General features: G+C 37.3%; 2 protein-coding genes and 1 pseudogene across 5 annotated transcripts; 1 reads left to right on the top strand and 2 right to left on the bottom strand.

The window, feature by feature from the left end:
* Positions 1-24: 24 nt before the first annotated feature.
* Positions 25-4253, bottom strand: gig2p (grass carp reovirus (GCRV)-induced gene 2p). Its single transcript, XM_053485030.1, has 2 exons — positions 4167-4253; positions 25-2382 (listed from the first exon to the last, which is right to left on the bottom strand). The coding sequence occupies exon 2, from the start codon at positions 2360-2362 to the stop codon at positions 1712-1714; it is 651 nt and encodes a 216-aa protein (XP_053341005.1). The 5' UTR covers positions 2363-2382; positions 4167-4253; the 3' UTR covers positions 25-1711.
* Positions 3199-16172, top strand: fdxacb1 (ferredoxin-fold anticodon binding domain containing 1). 4 transcript variants are annotated; one of them, XM_053485027.1, is made up of 7 exons: positions 4925-5001; positions 5094-5167; positions 5316-5577; positions 10523-10679; positions 10801-11004; positions 13234-13392; positions 13975-16172. In XM_053485027.1, exons 3-7 carry the CDS (start codon positions 5406-5408, stop codon positions 15041-15043), a joined length of 1761 nt encoding a protein of 586 aa, XP_053341002.1. In that variant the 5' UTR covers positions 4925-5001; positions 5094-5167; positions 5316-5405; the 3' UTR covers positions 15044-16172. The 4 variants fall into 4 exon arrangements, with proteins under 4 accessions (XP_053341004.1, XP_053341003.1, XP_053341002.1 ...); XM_053485029.1 differs by lacking the exons at positions 4925-5001; positions 5094-5167 and adding an exon at positions 3199-3816; XM_053485028.1 differs by lacking the exons at positions 4925-5001; positions 5094-5167 and adding an exon at positions 4216-4266.
* A 1987-nt stretch (positions 16173-18159) lies between these two features.
* Positions 18160-19696, bottom strand: LOC128512597 (cytochrome P450 2J4-like; annotated as a pseudogene).
* Positions 19697-23332: the final 3636 nt, after the last annotated feature.

Below are 23332 nucleotides of genomic sequence, written 5' to 3'. Positions count from 1 at the left end.
ATCAGACACTGGTTTTTTTTCTAACATTTATTTTATTTATTATCATTTCATAAAAGAAGATATAATCCATTACATTTAACAGTCAAGACAAAAACCTAATTGATAAAAGAACAGATCAGATTAAAAAAAAAGGAATAAAAGATTGTTGCTGTAAGATTATTGGCTTATCACTGTTGCATGACAAAATTTAACAAGGCAGTGAAAAGAAAAAAAAACAAGTATTAAAAAAAAAAAAAATTCTCTCTCTCTCCCTCTCTCTATATATATACATTTTCTCAGTGTCCGTGTATACACAATTGGTGTAAACTTTATATTAACCCAGAGATACACTAAAAAAAAAAAAACTTGCACAGATCCCAACATGTCTTTAAGGCTAATTATGCGGTAGAGGTTGTGCAGTCCGACCATCCTGAGTTCTAGACTTGCATCTTTGTCTGAATACACAGTGGAGTCCAAGAAGTAGAAATTTACATCATCGTAAAGTGACGAATCACAAATCCGTTACCAGAATTTACAATATACTGTACATTTACAATATCCCTGTTTTGGGTGTAAATTTTACTCCTATTTATGAGACTGCGATTCGAAGAGTCCCTTAAATGTAAAATGTGCTTGAGTAGAAGTCAAGTAAGCACAGATTTTTAAGGCATACAGTTACAAACTTGCATTCACATCCAAACCATAAAAAAAGAACTCCAAAGGCACATGTTTCAGCATAGCACCATATCCAATTCTTTCAAATGTAATAGAATTTGATCTAAAATCACTACTTAAAAGATAAAAGTGCTAGGAGGATTCAAGGATTTTTAAGTGCTAGAATAAAACGGACAGGTTAAATAAAATCACACTTTCTCCCTACTGGTTTTCCTTGAGATTTGTTAATGTTGCTTTAAAAAAAAGCAAACTTATGCACGCAGATATCTATCCTGTATTTGTATGTATCTATAAAAACAGACAAAAATAACTACATTTCTAGGGTATTATAAATTGAAATAGTGATAGTATGATTTTTCCCCCATCATGTATGGTCTGGTTTATGACCTGTTAGATCAGTTCTGGAGTAAACTGATAAATATGGTTTTGATATTTGGCTATCCTGTCATTTTTCACATTTTTTTTTTTTTACAGTAGGTGTGAGATGTATGGAGCTTGATTTAGCCTAAGATGATGATGAATTTTTAACTTTGGATCAAATAAGGTAGTGCTTTAAAGATTTAAATGGTTTGCAAGTGACACCTCACTAGGATTAAGAGCAGTTACATACATAGAACATGGTTGTGATTTTTCAATATTAGACTATCCTGCAAAACATGGTTTGCATGCTTCTCCAACGTCATCCCAGCTTAGCATTCTCTTTTGCAACTCACGCCTACGGTTTTTGCATGATGCAAATATGTTGGCCATAGGTAAGCCTCTCTTATTTGTACAGTAAGTTACATTATAGCCTTGTAAGAACACAAAGTTTGACATCAATACTTTTGGGGTCATAGAAGAGTTGTGAAGTGCCACTTATACTTAATCATAATCACTATATGTCCAGCAACGAACTGGGGTACATCCTTCGGCGTCCCTGGGATTGGTTTCAGACCCAGGAGAAAAGTGCTTACTGTAGATGAATAAATGTATATATCACTATATCAGGTCATGTCCCATTAACGGTATCCAGCCATATTGCTCTATCATCACCCTCTGGTTTCGGGAAAACAGCTTCCTAGCCCCAGTGATTGCACTTGTGTTTGGTCATCAGAGTGCAGATGGTTTGCCCGCAGCCCCAGCAGGTCTGAACGCTGTGCGCTGGAACTATTTTCCACTTGCACAGCTGGCACACCTGCGGGTTGGCGGCGGCAGCAGCAGCTTGGGGAGACTTCTGGGCGATTGACTGCTTGAGTTCATTCAAAATGGTGACGTTGGGCGCAAGCACCACATCGATCACCTCGATCTGTTTAGGGTCCCACACGCAGTCTTCCTCCAGGCCGCTGGGAACAGCCTTCATACCACATTTGGGTGGCACCCAGGCTGTGTCGTAGCCATTGGCATGCCAGGTCTTCTGCATAGGGTGGTTGTCCTTGTCAATTTTCTTAACTTTTCCACAGTCGACGCTTAGCTTCAGGACCACGCGGTCGTTGTAGGACGAGTTCAGCGGGTAGCGCTCGGCTTTCTTTTGGTTGCGGCTTACGTAAACCCCAGGCCCCAACATCCCATCTGGGGACTGACGGAAGCCACTTTGGATGATGGTCCTTGCTGACTTGAGGTTGGTACCATGGTACATGGTGTAATGCTTACCAGATTTAGGCTCTTGTTCTGCTCTGAGGTGGCGGTCCTCATCGTAGTCCACTTCCCAACCATAGAAAGTGACAGACATATTTCTCCCCCTTATTCTCTCTGCATCAAAAGAAATGAAAGGTCATTGCAATAGGGTAACATTGCACATTCTACATGAGTTCAAGACAACTCTGCTTATCTGCTTATGTGCACAGTATGCCAGGACATGGTGAAATGCTTGTGGTGGGGGTAGAATAAACTGCTCTTCATACTGTATGTAGAACACTTCTTAAGTGTCCTTTAGTCATCCTTCTAGGAGACAGTAGAACCCTACAACAGATTTTTTTTAACAGGAAGTAAACAGTTTCCAAAAAACCCCACCTTATCCCACTTACATATCAATCTTTATAATAAACATGTGATCTTCATTGGGTTCAAAATTGATGAAATACATTTATGATATACTCACTCACTCATCGTCTATACCGCTTTATTCTGTATTCAGGGTCGTAAAAGGCCTGGAGCCTATCCCAGGAGGCTTAGGGCATGAGGCAGGGTATACCTTGGACGGGGTGCCAATTCATCACATCACAGCAAACACACAAACACTCTCATTCACACACTATGGGCAATTAAGTTGGTAATATTGCGATAATCGCTGATGAGCCTAATCTGCATGTCTTTAAACTGTGGGAGGAAACCGGAGCAACCAGATGAAACGCATCAAGCATGGGTGGAGAACATGCAAACTCCATGCACACAGATGCCGAGGCGGGAATCAAACCCGGACCCTGGAGGTGCGAGAGGACAGTGATAAACCACTACACCGCCTACTAAGTAAACTCCAGTTTGATTTGGTGACGCTTTACGTTAGTGATGCGTCGTTTATGAAAGATTCATTTTTAAAAAAAATCTTTTTAATCTTAACGTGACTCAGAAGAACGCGTAGTCTTGGAGAGTGGTTCGTTCATTTTCTACTAAGCGCGCATGCACAAATCATCGCAAAACTTCTGTAAGTTATGTACAGTAAACAGAATTGAGCAATTCGTTCTCAGTGACTCTTCTACTCCGAGTCGTTCGTTCTTTTGTCACGTGACGCCCATAGACGCTATGCGGTGCAATAGATTCAAAAGAACGAACGACTCAGACTGGAAGATATAAGAGGTGAGATACTCATTCTGTTTATTATAATATGTCCTTAGCTGCTTTGTAATATTTTCATTACTGGGACTATAGCCAAAATTTGTGTATGTAGACGTATTGGGGGTCTTTTTGATTAAAAATGCAACATTTTATTTTATTTCTGATCAAAAGAGTGAAATGAACTAAATGACTCAAAAAAAGATTCGTTCATTTTGATGAACGAGATTCAAAGAACCGAGTCACTAAAATGATTCAAACTTCCCATCACTGCTTTACGTGTCTTTACAGAATCTGTTACTGTGTGCTTGTGGCTCTTGCGTTTCAACTCTCAGTCATGTTTCACCTTCCAACATGTCGAATGACGTCACGTGACTACATCGTTGAGGAAAGTTCGGGAACATTCCGGAAAATGTTCGTACTGGAAACTTTAACTTAATATTTTTATTTCAGGAGCGTTATACAAATTATCTTAAATAAATGAAATAAATATGATAATCAATGCTTAAACATTAACGGTTATATATTTCTACTTTGATTCTTAGGGTTAAACTATAAGTCGAATACACTTTAAAAGGATTTCCGGTTGAATAAACAATAAACTGCGGTATACACCCTTACAGACCCCTAACTGATAAGACTGTACATGAGAATAAATACAACTTGAGCTAGAAAATGGAATGAATTATACCTGAGTGATTATTACAGAGAACAACATACAGAAAATCTGTAGAAAGTCATAAAAAATAAAAATAAACACCGACCTGTTTTCAGTCCCCCGTCCTTCTACTCAGCCGGTAGTATGTGTGTGCCAATACTTCTGGAAAGTTTTGCTTTCGTTTCGGGATTCTCTTTTCTTTTCCTGTAAGTGAAAACGATACTCTCTTCTGCATTCACATATTTACAACAACCTTGTATGTTATATCTTAGTATTTTATAATCCATTAAAAAGCAAAAAAGGTTACAGAGAATTAAACAACATCTGAGGAATTGTTATTACTATTATTATTATTATTATTATTATTATTATTTGTAAAATACTTTCTGCCTTTTAAACCTGGGTGCTGTCCCAAACCAAACTTTACTCACTACATAGTGAACTGCGCTGTAACTCTTGAATTTAAACTAATTAATCGCAATTCCAGTGGAATTCTTACAATCTGAGGATCCAAATTGTCTGGAAAAAACCCAGATTCAGTATCTTGTACACAGGCCTACTTGTGCTCTTGACAGCATTAATGGGTTTGGAGGAATGAAGCAGCATTTGGGACACAGACCATTCACGGTCATAGACGTTTCATCTGCCTGGGCCGCTTCAATGAGTTTAAATATAATTTTAAAAAATGTGCCTTTAGATGAAATAGATATTTAAAAAGACATATAGGCTATATATATATATATATATATATATATATATATATATATATATATATATATATATATATATATATATATATATACATATATATAATGAGAAGGAACGATATAAGTGTACACTTGGTTTCCACTCGGATTCAATTCATAGTTACTCTTCACGTATTAGCTAAAAGTAGTAAGCTAACTATTTTTCAATTATTATTAAAGTAATTAGAAAAAAAAGTAAGAAAGAAAAGAAAACGATAAAACAGTTTTTAGCCAGTTTGTAAATTCATTTATATTACTGTAACATTTTGTGTTTTGTTGTATTTTAGGTTTGGTCTCATTTGCTGTTTCATTTAATTAATTTGAAGGAGAACGACATTCGCGTGGGCGTCGGGGTAACTAGGTAACGAGAATACGTGTAGCGAATTTGCATCTCTCTCTCTCTCTCTCTCTCTCTCTCTCCCCATCGGCTTATCATACAATTGAGCCGTGAAAGCTTAACCAGTAACAGTCTTATTTTAAACCTGTTTTCATCCTGTTCTCTTCAACAGGTCAGAGCTTTCTCAGAAACACGTTAATCCGTAAGACAGGATGCTCGGGAAGCCAGCTGCAGTCCCAGTCAGAGTGGTGTCCTGGTGAAGATGTCGGACAGACTGGACGTGCTCCTGGTTGGAGAAGGGAACTTCTCCTTCTCCGTGGCTGTGTGTGAATCGGGGGATTTTGAGAGCCTCACTGCGTCCTGCTTACAAACCGAGGAGCAAGCCGTGTCCCAGGAACACGCAGCCTCCAACATCCAGCGCCTCCGGGACCGAGGTGAGAGCACCCGCTAACTGAACAGCATGTATCTGTATGTGTCATCTCCTATAATTATTATTTCTAACGAACGTTAACAGCAAATAAATCACTCCTGCCGCAGAGGATGAAAAAAATGTGTGAATAGTTCAGAGTATAAAGCCTGTAGAATTATAAAGGAACTGAAAAAAAATTCCGACTCAAACGTCTCCAAAGTCTCAAAACTCAACTTGACAGTGAGCACAAGGGTTGAGTGGATGCGAGCGCATGGGCGCGTGCGTCTTCCAACACAGCGTGCGTCTTCTTAGGGATTCTAACGCACGCGATTTCCGACAATTTTTCGCCTATTTTCGATAATGTAACAGTATTTAAAAGCATTTAAAGGCGGTACAGAATTGTTCATATATGAGTCTGATCGCTCGATCAGCGGTCATGAGCAATCAAACTGAAAAGCAGACAATTCTAACGGATTTTGGAGATCGTGAATCGCCACACATAAGAATTAAGTTTCATAAATGAATAGATTTTTTTTGCCTCAACTCTACTGTTTAGTTCCATATCTAGTAGAGATGGAAATAAATAAACAACTAAATAATCATCCACAACAACTATTCATTCATTCATTCATTCATTCATTCTTGTTGTTGTTGTTGTAGTTCTGATTATTATTTTTTTATTCTGCAAATATTCAAACATTCATTTGTGTATGAAAATTGTGCATTGTCATGTGTTTTATTTGGTCTCGTTTGAAATCTTAATTCAAAATTAATTAATTTAGTAATTACATAATTAAAATGTACTTTTGCATTGCATTTGAGCTCCTGGAGCTTCATCTACTTCTTTTTTCTTTTTTCTTGTTTATCTTTTTTTCTTTTTTATACACTCTTATCAGCCATGAAATGTTTTTATTTTTTTATTTTTTTAATTATTATTTTAAAAAAGGCTAAAGAAGGAACGATAGTAGTGTAAACTTGGTTTCCTTATGGACTCATTAAATGGTTACTCTTTAAATGGCTTTGCTAAAATTAGTAAGATAAGTATTTCTTTAATTAAAGTATTTTTTTTTTTAAAGCACAAAAAACAATTACTTTTCTGCCTGCGTGTTAATATTCTATGTATATTACTCTAACGTTGTTTTTTTTGTGGTATTGTGGGTTCATACATGGAGGCCGATATGGTTTGTGTTGCAATTCTATAATATCCCAATTATATACAGTATACTGTAAATCATATCCTAATTATAAACAGTATTTATACAGTGAGGTCAATAAGTATTTGATCACCCTGTGATTTTGCAAGTTATTTCACTTAGAAATCATGGAGGGGTCTACAATTTTCACTGTGAGAGACAGAATCTAAAAAAAAATCACATTGCATGATTTTTTAACAATTTATTTGTGAATTACTGTGGCAAATAGGTATTTGATTACTTGTTTATCAGTCAGATTTCTGACCCTTAAAGACCTGTTATTTTGCTTTTAAATAGTCCATATGCTTCTTACGGAGCCACTCCTTGGTTTTCCTGGCCGTATGCTTTGGGTCATTGTCATGTTGGAAGACCCAGCCACTACCCAGCTTTAATGCTCTGACTGAGGGAAGGAGGTTTTTGCCCAATATGTCACAATACATAGCCCCATTCATCCTCTTCTTAATACAGTGCAGTCGTCCTGTCCTCTGTGCAGAAAAACACCCCCAGAGCATGATGCTTCCAGCCCCATGCTTCACTGTAGGTATGGTATTATTGGGATGATACTCATCATTCTTCTTCCTACAAACACGGCGAATGCAGTTAAGACCAAAAAGATCTACTTTGGTCTCATCTGACCACAGGACTTTCTCCCATGACTACTTTGGATTATCCAGATGGTCCCTGGCAAACTTTAGACGGGCCTGGACATGGGCTGACTTAAGCAGGGGAACCTTCTGTGCGAAGCAAGATTTTAAAACATGACATCGTAGTGTATTACTCATGATAGCCTTGGAAACGATGGTCCCAGCTCTCTTCATGGCATTGACCAGCTCCTCCAGTGTAGTTCTGGGCTGATTCTTCACCATTCTTAGCATCATTGATACCTCATGTATCTACTTAGACTTTGGCTGATTGTGGGGTGCACAGGTGTCTTTATGACAGCTAACGACCTCAAACAGATGCTACTAATTTAGAATCATGAGCAGAGTGTAGCTGGACTATTTAAAAGCAAAATAACAGGTCTTTAAGGGTCAGAAATCTGACTGATAAGCAAGTGATTAAATACCTATTTGACACAGTAATTCACAAATAAATTGTTAAAAAATCATGCAATGTGATTTCCGGATTTTTCTTTTTAGATTCTGTCTCTTACAGTGGAAAAGCACCTATGCTAAAAATTGTAGACTTGTTTTGTAAGAGAACTTGCAAAATCACAAGGTGATCAAATACTTATTGACCTCACTGTGTAATATATATATATATATATATATATATATATATATATATATATATATAATTTACTTCTACCATACCTGCCTGCCAGTGTGTGAACAGAGCGCATTACCTGTAGAAACGCAAGAAGTCGTCATAATTAAATTAATAATACTGTAGTTATGTATAATAATACTGTATCTTTTTTGGACTTAGTGTGGCGATACAAGAACAACAGTAAATAACTGAATAGATTTTTTTTTTATTTCCTCTGTCTCTAATATCTAGTAGCAAGTTGTTTTAGGCAAGGAGTAAACTTACTATAAATCACATTTATTAATAAACATAATAAACAATACCTGGCACAGTATGTGACCAAGGTGAGTTGCCATGGTGACACTCTATTCTGTGTACTACATTTTCAGCATTCGAATGTAAATGTGTGATTTGCACTAAAGAAAGAATCTTTAATAAATTTAAAAAAATTAATTCAGTATTTAAAATGCGTCATTTTTTTATTAGTATAAATGGTCTTAAAACAAGCTTAAAAAAGAGTTTGTAAACCCGAGCGCCACTTCACATCCTCATAAATCCATATAAGAGGAAGTGACTTGTTTACTGACGGTTTTGAGGTGTTTTATTCTTCTTTGACCCCATCGGTTTGCAAACAATTACAACGTTTTATTAATCAAACACTATAACAGAGCGCTTTTTATATGCTCATAGTGTTTAATTTGTGGAACCTGCTCTAAACTCATTCCTCTACAGCTATTTTATCTGATTTAGGAGTCATTATGTACAAATAATTATTCTCTAATACATCTCGAATACAGCCAGCCAGAACTACAGTCAGAGCTGCTTCGGTGGAAAATCAATCCTTAAGCACAGCAGGAGTTTTAAAAGCACTCTGGTATACTGTAAATTGGATACATTGCTGTGAAAAAGGTATTTGCCTTTTCCTAATTGTTTTTTTTTTTATATTTGTCACACTTGAATGATTTAGATCATCAAACAAATTTTGATATTACATAAAGATAACCTAAGTAAATATGAAGTGTAGAATGTAAATCATTATTTCATTTTTTAAGAAGAAAAAAGGTGCTCAAACCTGCACGGCCCCATGTGGAAAAGTGATTAAACCTCCTAAACCTAATAACTAGTTTTTCCACCCTTGGTGGCAACAACCACAATCATGTGTTTTCACAATAACTGGCAATGAGTCTCTTACATTGCTGTGGGAGAATTTTGGCACGCTCTTCTTTGTAAAATTCTTTTAATTCAGTCATCTTCAACTGCGTAACCCAAGTGCGCTTGAGAGCGCAGAATTTTTGGGTCCATCAATTATGGCAGATCATCCAGGTCCTGAAGCTGTAAAAAAGCCCCAGACCATCACACTACCACCACCGTGTTTCATTATTATGATGTTCTTTTTATTAAACGCTTTTGTTATTTTAAAGCCAGGTGTAACGAGAGAAACACATCATTCAAAAAGGTAAACTTTTGTCTCATCAGTTGACAATATTTGCCCAAAAGTATTGGCGATAATCAAGAATTTTTTTTGGGGGGCAAATGTGAGACAAGTCTTTGTGTTGTTTTTGGCCAACAGTGTCTTTCACCTTGGAACTCCTCCATGGATGTAGTCTTTCTTATTGTTGAATCACGAACACTGACCCTAACTGAGGAAAGTAAGGCCAGCAGGTCTTTAGATGTTGTTCTAGGTTATTTTATGAGCTACTGGGCGAGTCGTCGTTGTGCTTTAGGAGGAAATTTGTGGATAATGATGGGATTCCCCAAGCCTAGGAAATGTCTTTGTGAGCCTTTCCAGGCTAATACATGTAAATTACTTTTACTATTTCTTTAGATTGTGTCATGATGTGTTGCTTTTTTTTTTAGATATTTTAGCGCACTTCACTTTGTCAGACAGATTCAATGTAAATGTCGTCTTTATTTAACAGGTCTGGCAGTAATTAGGCCTAGGTGTGGCAAGTGAAATTTAAATTCAGTTGCAGTAGGTGGGGGGCAATTACTTTTTCACATAGGAACATGTAGGTTACTGTAGGTTTGGACAGCTTTTCTTCCCTTAATAAATGAAATAATAATTTAAAAACTGCATTTTGTATTTACTCGGGTTATCTTTGTGTAATATGAAAGTTTGTTTGACCTCAATTATTTAAATGTGCAAAAAAAAACTGTCATGAAGGGCAATTATTTATTCACAGCACAGAATTTTGTATCTCTTTGGAAATAGTAGTTTGTCTTACCTGAAAATAACGTTTGTAAAAGATTAAAAGAAAGGACTTAAATATGGAATTTTTGCAATGTGATTTCAATTGTTTGTACAATACGTGTTCATAAACTCATGCGTGCATTGGCTTTATTACACTGCCTTTCTTTTATCCTCTTGTGAAGGCTGATAAGCCCAAGGATTTGCATCCTTTTGTCCGGTGAAGTGTGTTTCCTGGAGTTAGTTGCTATGAAACAGCCTCAATGCATACTCTCATTCACGCAGATTAGTGCATAGAGATTATTGTGTGTTTACGTATGCGTGTGTGTGTGGTTTTTCAGGCTGTACGGTGCTTTTCGAGGTCGACTGCACGTGCCTAAATGAGCACGAGGTCATCCGGCGCCGGGCCTACGACCGCATCATTTTTAATTTCCCTCACTGTGGGCGGAAAAGTGGCGTCAAGAGAAACCGCACGCTCCTGGCCAAATTCTTTATAAGGTGGGATTATTCTTTCTTTTTTTAAAAAAAGCCGTGTTTGGAGTTTATGTAAGGGTTGTGTATGGGTTGCGTAAAAGCTGAAAATGTTTCACAATGTTCTCTTGTGATGGTTTTTCTCTAGCTCTGCACAAGTGCTCAAAGCTGGCGGAGAAGTGCATGTGGCTTTATGCAACGGTCAAGGAGGCACTCCATGTGACAACCCGATGCGAGAATGGCACAACAGTTGGCAGGCAGTCGCCATGGCAGCCGAGGCCGGCCTCATTCTCAGCGAGATCCGTCCTTTCAATCGCGACAGATATCAAGGTTACAAATGCACTGGTTACAGGTAAGAGAATGTTTCCCCTGAGCAGTGCCTGTATCTTTTTTTTTTTCCCCTCTTCTTTAAGAGGCTCGTCTGTCCTCCACTCTTTTTTTTGCGTGTATGCATGTTGTTCTACTGACAACAACTACTGTTTTGTTTTCTTGACCCAGCTTGGTTACTGTAATGCAACCATTCTACCATATATCCCAAATCTAATTTGTATATATCAAGAGGATTATAATGGAAAACCAATGAGCCATTCATCTCTTACATACTTTATTGTTTGTAAGACATATACACACACACACACACACACACACACACACACACACACACACACACACACAAACCTGCCATCCATAAGCACAAGAATAGTATTCCATATACACCCAGTATTGAGCATGGTTTGTATAGACACACTCATATTTCATATTCATCAAATAATTAAAATACACAGTTCTGTGCTGCAAGTCTCTGGAGCCACAGCTCATTTCTTCATATTAAATTAAATGTTGTACAAAGGGGCAAAAAGTATTTAGTCAGCCACCAATTGAGCAAGTTCTCCCACTTAAAAAGATGAAAGAGGCCTGTAATTTCCATCATAGGTATACCTCAACTATGAGAGAGAAAATAAGAAAAAAAAATCCAGAAAAGCACATTGTAGGATTTTTTATGAATTAATTGGTAAATTCCTCGGTAAAATAAGTATTTGGTCACCTACAAACAAGCACGATTTCTGGCTCTCAAAGACCTTTAACTTCTCCTTTAAGAGGCTCCTCTGTCCTCCACTTGTAACCTGTATTAATGGCATCTGTTTGAACTTATAAGTATAAAAGACACCTGTTCACAACCTCAAACCTTCACACTCCAAACTCCACTATGGCCAAGACCAAAGAGCTGTCAAAGGACACCAGAAACAAAATTGTAGACCTGCACTAGGCTGGGAAGACAATGTGCAATAGGTAAGCAGCTTGGTGTGAGGAAATCAACTGTGGGAGCAACTATTAGAAAATGGAAGACATACAAGACCACTGATAATCTCACTCGATTTGGGGCTCCACACAAGATCAAATGGATAACAAGAACTGTGAGCAAAAATCTCAGAACCACACGGGGGAACCTAGTGAATGACCTGCAGAGAGCTGGGACCAAAGTAACAAAGGCTACCATCAGTAACACACTTCCCCGCCAGGGACTCAAATCCTGCAGTCCCTAACGTGTCCCTCAGCTTAAGCCAGTAGATGTCCAGGCCCATCTGAAGTTTGCTAGAGAACATTTGGATGATCCAGAAGAGGACTGCGAGGAAGTCATATGGTCAGATGAAACCAAAATAGAACTTTTTGGTAAAAACTTAGCATGTTTTCTCCTCCAAACACAACAAGTTAAGTTGCATCCAAAGAGTACCATTAGTACTGTGAAGCATGGGGGTGGAAACATCATGTTTTTCTGTAAAGGGACCAGGATGACTGAAGGTCCTGAGATTTAATGTTGCCCAACGACGGCCCCAAAACATCACTGCTCTAGAGGAGATCTGCATGAAGGAATGGGCCTAAGACTTACAGAAAACGTTTGACCTCTGTCATTGCCAACAAAGGGTATATAATAAAGTGTTGAGATGAAATTTTCCACCATAATTTGCAAATAAATTCTTTAAAAATCCGACAATGTAATTTTCTGGATTTTTTTTCTATTTTCTCTCTCATAGTTGAGGTATACCTAAGATGAAAATTACAGGCCTCTCTCATCTTTTTAAGTGGGAGAACTTGCACAATTGGTGGCTGACTAAATACTTTTTTGCCCCACTGTAGGTGAAATTAAAGAAATAGGAACAAGTGTTTTTGACTGTGACAGGCTGCAAAAACGCCTAAATGTATGATCTTTAAAAAATGGTTCTTTATATAACAACCTCAGCAGCAACCTCATTTCCCCTCTCGTCCCCTCTTGTTCCAACCATTTAGCATTAGCAGTATACAATGCATAATTTCACTGGTTCATGCCTTAAGTTAGTTTTTTATTATTCTTTATGTTTAACAAACAAAAAGCCTTCCTCTGAAACTCCTCAGGCTGGAGAATTATTCCTCAAGATTACATTAAAAATACAATAAAGTCTGACTCTCCTGAAGTCTTAACAAAAATAAGAAATGGGGGTGCTCAAGACTTGTGCACAGTACTGTATAAAAGATGTGTGTTTGTGTGCATGTAGAAGTGAATAACTGTATGAGACTTTTGACATGCTTTTTAACTTCTCTGTAGGAGTCAGGATAAAGGTTTTCATGTGGAAGGGGGACTCAACCACATTTTTACCCGGAGCCTGCCGTACACGGCGCCCGAGAAACTTAAAATGCACACTGCACTCGGGAAGGAGGCGGTTAGTTTCGAGCTTCCCGAGGAGTTGTGCGAATACGTGAACAGGTAAGTGTTCAGATCTTACACTATTCATGCACGTCCTGTGAATTCACGTGAAGAAATTCGCCAACTGGTTACAGTACTATAATGTTGTGGTATAAAGAGAGTCACATGAGGGTCACCGTCAAAAATGTATTGTCCAGCAAAGTGGTTATAAAAAATATTATCATGTCAGTATAGTTTTAACGTTGGACACGTGGCAAGAGGCTAGATGGCTGAATTTATCATTTCTAGGCTACTTTTTTCTTGTTCTCCTTCTCCTTTACTATTAGTCCTAGTCTGTTGTTCTTTGAAAAGGCATTGTGACTAGTTAAACATTTCCTTCTAAACCAGCAACTGGTCTCTATAGAAGTAATAATATATACTTTTTATAGTAAAGTAAAAACCTCTGATAGAGTTTGGTGTAAAAGTTTATCAGCCCAGATCATAAGTGTGTAAATGTCAGGGAGTTTATAGCAGGACCAGTAAACTAGGGACATGTGGGACATCTCGAGGATTAAGTTCAGCCACCTTGAATTACCCCAGCCAGGTGGTTCAGATCGGCCTTAACAGTCATGTCGTGCTGTCAATCCTTCCTCTCTGTGCCAGGGATTTCCTTGGACGACAGTCGCACCATCCTGTGAAACTCGTCCTGGAACAGTTGCTCAGAGAGATCAAATCCTCATGGCCTGTATGCACAGTGAGCGACAACTTCCCAGAGTTGCTCAGCTGCTCCCAAGACAAACTCCAGGGTTGTGTGTCAAACCTGAGCTCCTCTGAAGTCTACTGGATCAAGCCGATCGAGACCCATCCCCTTGACCGGTGCGAAGCTACTGAGCTATTGGAGGAGCAGCTTCAGCAGCAGCTCTCTAGCAGTAGCTATATGCTAAGGCCATCTTTGTTGATGCACACAAAGGAAATTATGCAGCGAGAGGATTTTAGCCCCGGGACCATCTATGCGCTGAGTGGGTTGGTTTTTCAAAGAGTTCCTATCTCGCTAAACCATTCCCCTGTTTTCCATCAGCTTCACCTCGTCGCCGTTTTACCTTCCGACTCTCAACCAGTCCAGAGCCTTCAGAATCATCTGGAAGCCCTGCTTTGTCGTCACGATAATCACGATGTCTCGTTCGAAAAGGAGGAACCAGGCGAAGAGCATCGGGTGTGGCTCAGGCACCACGGGCGCCAAAACCTCGGCCAAATAACCTGCGTCCCCATCCCCCGATCCGAACTCCAGCGCTGTAAAAGCTCCATTGTGACCTTGCTGCTAAATCTGGACGTCTTAGCAACCCTGATGTTCTCGATCCCCGACTGGCGCTTACTGTGGACCGCAGATCCGCGTTTCCTGGCGAGTTTCGAACCAGGACTCCAGGTACCCGCCCCATTTCAGCCATTTTCACTCTACCCACCGAGCTACACCCATGACATGAGCTTCTGGATGGAGCCGGACTTGTTTGACGAACTCGACTTCCACGAGGCGGTCCGCGTGGCCACGTGCGGAGCTGTAAGGGACATCCGTTTGGTAGACAGGTTCCGGCACCCTCACATGGGACACGCTAGTCTGTGCTACAGGTTAACATACCAGTCACCGGATCGCGCCCTGTCCCGCTCCCGAGTCCTGGACCTGCAAAACCAGCTGCGTGCACTGCTGCCTCTACGTCTGAACATCACTCTGCGGTAAATAATGGTTACACCCTAGACACCCAAGCGCGGTCAACAGCCTTTGTTTACTTAATTTTAAAAGTTATATTTTTTTCCACTGAGATCTTGTTCAGGTAATCAAAGCGTCAAGAGTGCTTAGGCTTTAAAAAAAAAAAAAAAAAGGCATGAAAAGTCTGTATAATTACTTGGGTGTTTCCATAGCCAATGGCTGTTTGAACCATGAGCCTATTATATCTTGTACTATTTTGAGGCATTTCCACACCTGTTCCACAGCTCTGTTTGTAGTAGGCGTTGAAAGTTAAACTAATACCTTTACTTAGTTTATTTGTTTGGCGTGGTTCAGTGTACACGCTACACGTAATTAAACTGAAAAATAAACAACAACAAAAAAAAGAGCACCATACAGCGCTGGCAACAAACTCGCACGAAAATCCTAATACAGCACTGGAATTACCCAAGTAGCTTATCATCATGATGACATAAATGATTAAATAATATCATAAATCACAAGTTTACATCCAGAACACCATTTCCACAGCTCTTCTAAGTCTTTTAACTTTGATTAAGAAGAAGCGAATTTCTTTCCTTATTTATCTATTTCTCCAGAATTAAAAATATCCAGATGATGCGCATTGCATTATTTTTAAATGTAAAGCATACTTTTACACTTGTTCCAGGATTGTACGCACCCCCAGATTAATTCAAGTTTTTTTTTCTTCCTCTCAACAAAACAGTTTCTCTAGAGCCGCGGATCATTTGTATAACTTTCTTCTTATTGTTGTTTTAACTGATGCATTGACTGTTTCACTAGATGTTTCTTGAAGTTATCTGCATGCATTATGATAAAAAATAAAATAAAAAAAGCCAGTAATAACCAGCAGATGTTTATGCACTGAACATAAGAACCCAAACTTGAATTTTTTTTTATTTGTGATATAAACCTTTAATTTTCGTCTGGATTTTAAAAGATCTTTGAGAATGCTGCACGATCTTTTACTTGTTTAACTGTAACTTTAATATGATGATCAGATTATATTTATGAATGTTTTATAAAAATATGCTGCTGAATAAATTTTATGCCACATTGGAGATTGAAAATGTTTTTGATTTTTTGTGTTTGTTTAGAATTCTAACAATCTAAGCAGTATAGTACATGTTTACTAAATAATGTATCTGAGCATGATATACAGGTAAACCTCGGATTGTGAGCATAATTCATTCCGGTGTGTGTGTATATTAAAGCAAATTTACCCCATAAGAAGTAATGGACATTCAGATGATATGTTCACAACCCACAAATATAAAGTAAAAATAAAACTCAGGAAACTTATTTAACAAGAAACATTTCTAATAACACACACACACACACGCACACATGCACACACTGACAGGGAGAGAGACTCTAGAAACTTTATCTTTAACAAGGAACCTCTCTATTGACACTTGCTTTTGCTTTATGCGTGCACACACACACGGTCACAATGTTAAATAGCACACGCATGCACGGATGTTGACTATACAAGTGACCTACGCGCACTGAGACTGAGCATGGGAGATGATTACCCACAATCCCACAGCACAAGAGAGAAAAGAACCAGGCTCAGATGTGATCACGTGATGCTGGGCAGACAAACCGCATGCGCACTACTTGTATATATCAAGATCTCACTCATTTATTAAGTTACAATATATTTAAAAACTTAGCTTGTCTTGCAAAACGCTTGCAGCTTGTTTTATATTATATATACACAGAGTTAGCCCAAAAAATTATTTAAAAAAATACTATATTATAGTAATATAAAATAATTTTATCATAATAGTTTTATATATCTCAATATACTGTATAATGTATAGCAATACATTTAGTATTAAAATATTTATATTTAAGTTTTTTTTTCCTAAAGTGTGTATAATTTTTTTTTTTTTGGCTGACTCTGTATGTATTAGTGCATTTTCTTTGTTTCTGTTTTTAAGCACATACTATTTAACAAACCTTTTATTAGCGGATACTTTTTAACTGTTACTCGAATACATCATACAACCAATATATGTATATCCTGCTTTACTACATTTCATCATGGTGTCTCATAACATAACCAGAGTGGTGCGTACAGTAGTATTTGAAGTGGTCATGTCACCTGCTGGCTATTATGCATAACTGCATTATTATCTTAGCATGTAGCAGGTATTTAAAATCAGAAATGGAGATGATTGGAGACGGTAATGAAACATCATTTAGACAGAGAGAGAGAGACTCTAATTGTGACTTAAAGGTTGCGCTGAGCAAATACAAGCTCAATAGTTTTGATAATTAAGTAAATTTGAAGGCAAGTACTTCTGTACTTTTAATCAAGTTGATTACCCAGCCCTGTATATTATACCCTACGTATAATGAAATGTCAGCAATTATCTAGGAAATATATATATATATATATATATATATATATATATATATATATATATATATATATATACATAAATCAAATCAAATATTATTTGTCACATACACAGTATGATATGGAGTGAAATGCTTAAACAACTGCTAATGACCTAAAAATAAAAAAGAGAAGAAAATCTGCTTTTATGCAAATGGCCTTTTTGTTAAATCAAGGCCAACAGAACCACCAATGGGTGTAAGTCACACTTTGAAGTACATTTGAAGAAGGAAGGCTTGTCTATTCCCCCTCCCCCTCTCCATTTTCCTCCCCAATAATGGATGAATGCTGCCCCTGTTCCACTTCCAGCCACAAATTGTTGTGAATATTGTTTTATATAATTATCAAAATTATTAAAAAATTTTATGTTTAGAGTAAAAATTGAACATGAAGCCAGTGGAGAGAAACCAAGAAAATAATTAGTTCCTTTATTTATTAATTGTTGATTAGAATAAAACCTTTTCTTTTTTTTCCATTTTGTTTTTTTTAAACCCGGGATCAGAGTGGTTTACAGATATTTTAATTCTGCATTTCTCTAGCCGCCTTTCTCAGCCTGATCCCCATCTTGTAAGGTTTGGGGGTAAGCGTAGTTCCATATACAGGAGTGAAGTCTGGTTCTCCTGCATCTTCAGGCCAAGTGAACTGAAAGTGACGCAGCAAGGTGACCAAGATAAGGAAGAGTTTCATGCAAGCCAGACCTTCACCTAAACATGCCCGTGGACCTACAGATACAGACATGGGTCTTGTTAAAATTGATTTTATACATAATAACATCCAACAACATAAAAAATGTGAGACTCGTAAACCACAGCCTTTGTGTACGGCATGTTGTGTCTGTCTTCAAACGATAAGTGATCTTTTCCCTCCAGAGCAACATCAATCTCCTGCTGGCACTTCTCTGAACAAAAATACGACCAGTTTTCTTAAATCTCATGCTAAAAACTAGATTAAACTGTATCAGACAAAAAGGCTAATTTGTAGTCCAGACCTTGAATGTGTGGGTGATTGATAAGGTATAAGAAGGCTGTAAGGTGTTTGATGTGGTATCGGTCCCCGCAAAGTGCAGGTCCAGCATATGAATCACAAGCTGCAGTTGGTTAAAAGTGAAGCCTTCACCTTTCTGTTAAAAACATCAGATTTTGTAAAATTGCATATGGGTAAGATATTTCCTATCTGTTTTAAGATAGGTAGCACAAAAGAGTACATTATTTTTGATTGATCCCAAGTGATATATCTCGCCTGCCTTCAAATTTTATAGGGTTTAATATGATGTTGGCCCCGCCCCCATTGCAGCTATAACAGCTTTAACTCTTCTGGGAAAGCTTTCCCCAACGTTTAGGAGTGTGTTTATGGGAATCTTTAACCATTCCTCCAAAATCGCATTTGTGAGATCAGACACCACGATAGGGCAAGAAGGCCTGGCTTGCAGTCTCCGCTCTAATTCATCCCAAGGCTGTTCTTATTAGGACTCTGTGCAGGCCAGTCAAGTTCATCCATGCCAAACTCGCTCATCCATGTCTTTATGACTAAAATTTGGGATCTTTTAAACATCTTATGTACTGGTGTGCAATCATGTTGGAACTGGTGTGGGGATGTTTTACAGAAGTTTGTCTCAGCCTCTTACTTCCAGTGAAAGGAACTCTTAATGCCTCAGCATACCAAGACATTTTGGACAATTTCCTGCTCCCAACTCTGTGGAAACAGTTTGGGGACGGCCACTTCCTGTTCCAACATGACCATGGAACAGTGCACAAATGCGCTTCTGGAAGAACGGTCAAAAATTTCCGTGAACACACTCCTATACCTTGTGGAAAGCCTTCCCAAAAGAGTTGAAGCTGGTATAGCTGCAAAGGGTGGGCCAAAATTGGATGTTACTCAAGTTCATATGCATATACATAAAGATTAATATTAATCCAAGCAGTGGCATCAGATCTCACTGAAACTAGAAACTCCTACTAGAAAATCTTAGTCTGAGCAGCACTACCTTCCATATAAAGTTGTGCTGAGAGGGTGGAAACCGTATTTACTCAACAGTTCATGCAAGTTCACAGAGCTGCCAAAACACACACCTTATCAATCTCGTCCAGATAGCAATCGACAAAATCTCGAGGCTGTCCGGGCACTCTTGTTGTGTTGTGCTTGTTCAGCATGTTTACTGTCCTTTGCTTTAATATCTTGGTATTTGAAATGCCTTTTTAAAAAGAGGGGGCAGATATCTCGCCACAGGAATAGCATCATAAATCTGCAGGAAAAAAAGTCATAAATACAGTATGTTTGTGGCTCTTTTCTGAATATGGTGGTTATTGTACAGACATAAAGTTTCTTTAGCACCGATTAAGACTTTCAACAACTTTGTGTAATGTGAAAGCAGAGTTGCATCAATCAGTGGCCAAGATCTTGTATTAATGACGGAGAATCAAACCACTCTTCAATGAGGTTAAACTCAGGACTCTGTGTCAGGAAGTCATATACAGTTCATGTGTGCAAATCATTACAACCTGTGATGTGAATTTCACCTGGCACTACTATCAGATCTAAACATCTTCTGACCAATCTGAGACACCAAAACATGGTATTGGTGCTAAAATGTTTTACTGAGGTAAAAAAGTTAAAGGAAGAATCATGTAACACCATTTTTCATAATACTTAAAGGTTCTTATCTCCAGATCCATGCTTCATTTTTTTTGTAAATATCCATAAAGTTTATATTTTTATCAGATAAAAAATGTGTAATTTTTTCTTTTTTATTCAAATCTTTCAATGATTCTAATTGTAATTCAGATGAAATCTGCCCAATTTAAAGTTTAAATAAAAGGACATAAACCTGAAAAAAGTGCATTAATCTAAAATGCTTAATTGTTAAGATATTGCAACATGAATTTGGCATGGTTACGAACACTGAAGATTTTTTTGGGGAAAAAATTCTTCATTTTTTTATTTTTTTATAGGGCATTACAAGCCATTTTAGGATCAATACTTCTTAAGAGATATGAATAATGTACATTTTAATGCTTATTGTTTGAAGCAAGAAAGTATAATGCTGAAAAATACCCATTTCTAGGGCAGATATAAAACCATCTCTCCAAAATGGCCGAAGTAAAATTTTAAGAAAAGCAAAATTGGTCACTTTCATGTTGCATAAACTTTAGAAGTAGCTTCTTTGGCACATACATTTTCTGTATCATATGTAAAACAAAAAAAATAAAATCAGTACCAGTACTGCGTTATGGCTGAGAATTTTACACCATAGTTGTATCTTTGCTAGTTGAAGGTGAAAGTGTAATTACTTCAGTGAACATTACCTTCCAAGAGATGGGTGACCAGGATGTTTCTTGGACGTCCAGAAAAGTCTTCCGATTTGTTCACCAGGGCTTTTTTAATCGCCTTTAAACCATTAAGAACAACAGCTGGTCTCCCAATATACAGGAATCGGCATCTCCATTAATTTTGTCAGCAGACAGGAGCTTTAAGTCTTCTAAAATCTCCTGGTAGATGGCTGCATTGACTTTAGACTTGATAAAACACAGTGGACCAACACCAACTGACTGTAGCCTCACTCCACTCCTTGTAAAGCTCTCCCAAATTCTTGAACCGGCTTTGCTTCACAATCTTCTTAAGGCTGCGGTCATCCCTGTTGCTTGTTTACTTTTTCTACTGGTAGTTTCCTTTCCTATGAACTTTTAAGACATGAGATGTAAGACATAATCATTGAAATTAAGACTTTTTTTTTTTTTACAAAAATTTCACTTTATCTAATGAATCTAAAATATACATTCAAATAAAGTTTTGAATGAAATTCTATTTTTTGAGATGCACTTCTATACAATAAGTGTGTGATTTTGAGATAAAACAGAATGATACTATACCCTCTCAAAATCTTTCAGAGCATTGTCGATGTTGACTTGCAATAGGTTGCCGAATATAGGGATAGTTTGTTGATAGTTGTTTGTAGTTCCAGGAGAGAAGTTCTTAAGTCTCTCGGTCCTCATAAAGAGGAAGAAGAGGCAGACACAAAACACAGCTAGATGCCAGAAGCCCACCATTCTCACAGCTTATACCTGCTGCTTCCCTGCTGCGGGCAAATCTCATATATAAGACGCTGATTAAAGTCCTTCCATAACTCTGGGTTTGTTTATCTACCCTGGCAGTTTGCCAAGTCTCCACAGCCCACACTAGAAGAGGGACTAATTAATACGTCAAGAATACATAACATAATAAGTTAAAGTTTAACTCTGTTAAGCAACAACCGAAAAAAAAAAAAAATTTAACAAAACCAAATAACAAATTAAAAAATAAAATAACAAAACCGAAAACAAAATAATAAAACCCGAAAACAAAATAACAAATTCAAAAACAAAATAAAAAGACCAAAAACAAAATTAAAAATTCAACAACAAAATAACAAAACTGAAAAACAAAATGAAAACTGTAAAAACTAAATTATGAAACGGAAAACAAAATAATAAATGCGAAAACAAAATAATAAAACCGAAAAACAAAATGAAAAATCTGAAAACAAAATAATGAAACAAACAAAAAAACTAATTCAAAAACAAAATAACAAAGCCAAAAACAAAATAACAAATTCAAAACAAAATAAAAAGACTAAAAACAAAATGAAAAATTCAAAAACAAAAAAACAAAAAAACAAAAAAACGAAAAAATAAATGAAAACTGAAAACAAAATTATGAAACCGAAAACAAAATAAATTCGAAAACAAAATAATGAAACCAAAAATAAAATGAAAAATCCGAAAACAAAATAATGAAACCAAATACAAAATAACTAATTCAAAAACAAAATAATAAAACCAAATACATACATAACAAATCAGAAAACACAATTATATATCCAGAAACAAAATACATTAAGAAAACTCAATGACAATTCAGTCAAAAAGGAAACGGTAGGTATAGTCTGTGAATTAAATTCTTATCGCAGATTGGAAAAGACATCTGTTACTCAAGACATACAAGAAGTACTGCAGCTTCACATGAAAATGACAGATGAATGACAGATGTCTCATCCAATCAGCAGTAAGAATCAACATGCTCATGTGTGGCTTGTGAATGAAGTCTTAACCATTGATCTTTAGTGGCAGATGTCAGCGGTTAAGTGGTAAGAATTTCATTTGCAAACTTTACCTTTTCTGGTAAGGCATTGGACTACTGACTGGAAGGTCCCAGGATCAAACCCCAGCAACACCAACATGCCACCGTTGGGCCCTTGAGCAAGGTAGGTCCTTTACACTCATCTGCTCAGATGTATAACGAGGTAAAAAAAAAAAAAAAGGAAGTCGCTCTGGATAAGGACATCTTCCAAATGTTATAAATGTGATTATATCAAATGAATTCCATAGTTGTGTTTTAAATACTTTTTACTGAACTCTGTAAGACACCTTAACCTGGATGCCATATTGATGTCTTCTAGATAGACTGTCAACACAGCCTGAAAATGCTAGACTGAATGGTGTGTGTGTTTGTTTTTGTTAAAGTATTTTGCACCATAATGACTTGACTAATAACAATAAACTAAAAAATAAAGTCATTTGACTTTAAGTCAACTGATATGGACTCTGGCAACTGAATAACCTGATTATGTAACATTTTGGAGATCCTACAACATAACAAGGGGTCAATATCCTGCATTTGTGCATGGGTGCATATGCTCTGATGATTGTGTTGAGGCAAGCATTGTGGTAAGAGGAGTCGCTGTGGTAAGAGGAGTAAGCTAGAAAAACTGTCATGGCAGAGGAACAGTTCACACAGGGCTGTTTAGTTCATAGACTCTGTTGCTCTTATTAGAGAACTGTATGCACCACATGCATTTTTTCCCCTTAAACATGGGCTCGGTTTGTGCCTAATACAACCCC

This window comes from Clarias gariepinus, chromosome 24 (genome assembly GCF_024256425.1).
Source record: "Clarias gariepinus isolate MV-2021 ecotype Netherlands chromosome 24, CGAR_prim_01v2, whole genome shotgun sequence".
In the NCBI taxonomy this organism is placed as follows: Eukaryota; Metazoa; Chordata; class Actinopteri; order Siluriformes; family Clariidae; genus Clarias; species Clarias gariepinus.
The sequence above is the reverse complement of the archived record's forward strand: the minus strand, read 5'-3'. Positions and strand labels throughout refer to the sequence as shown.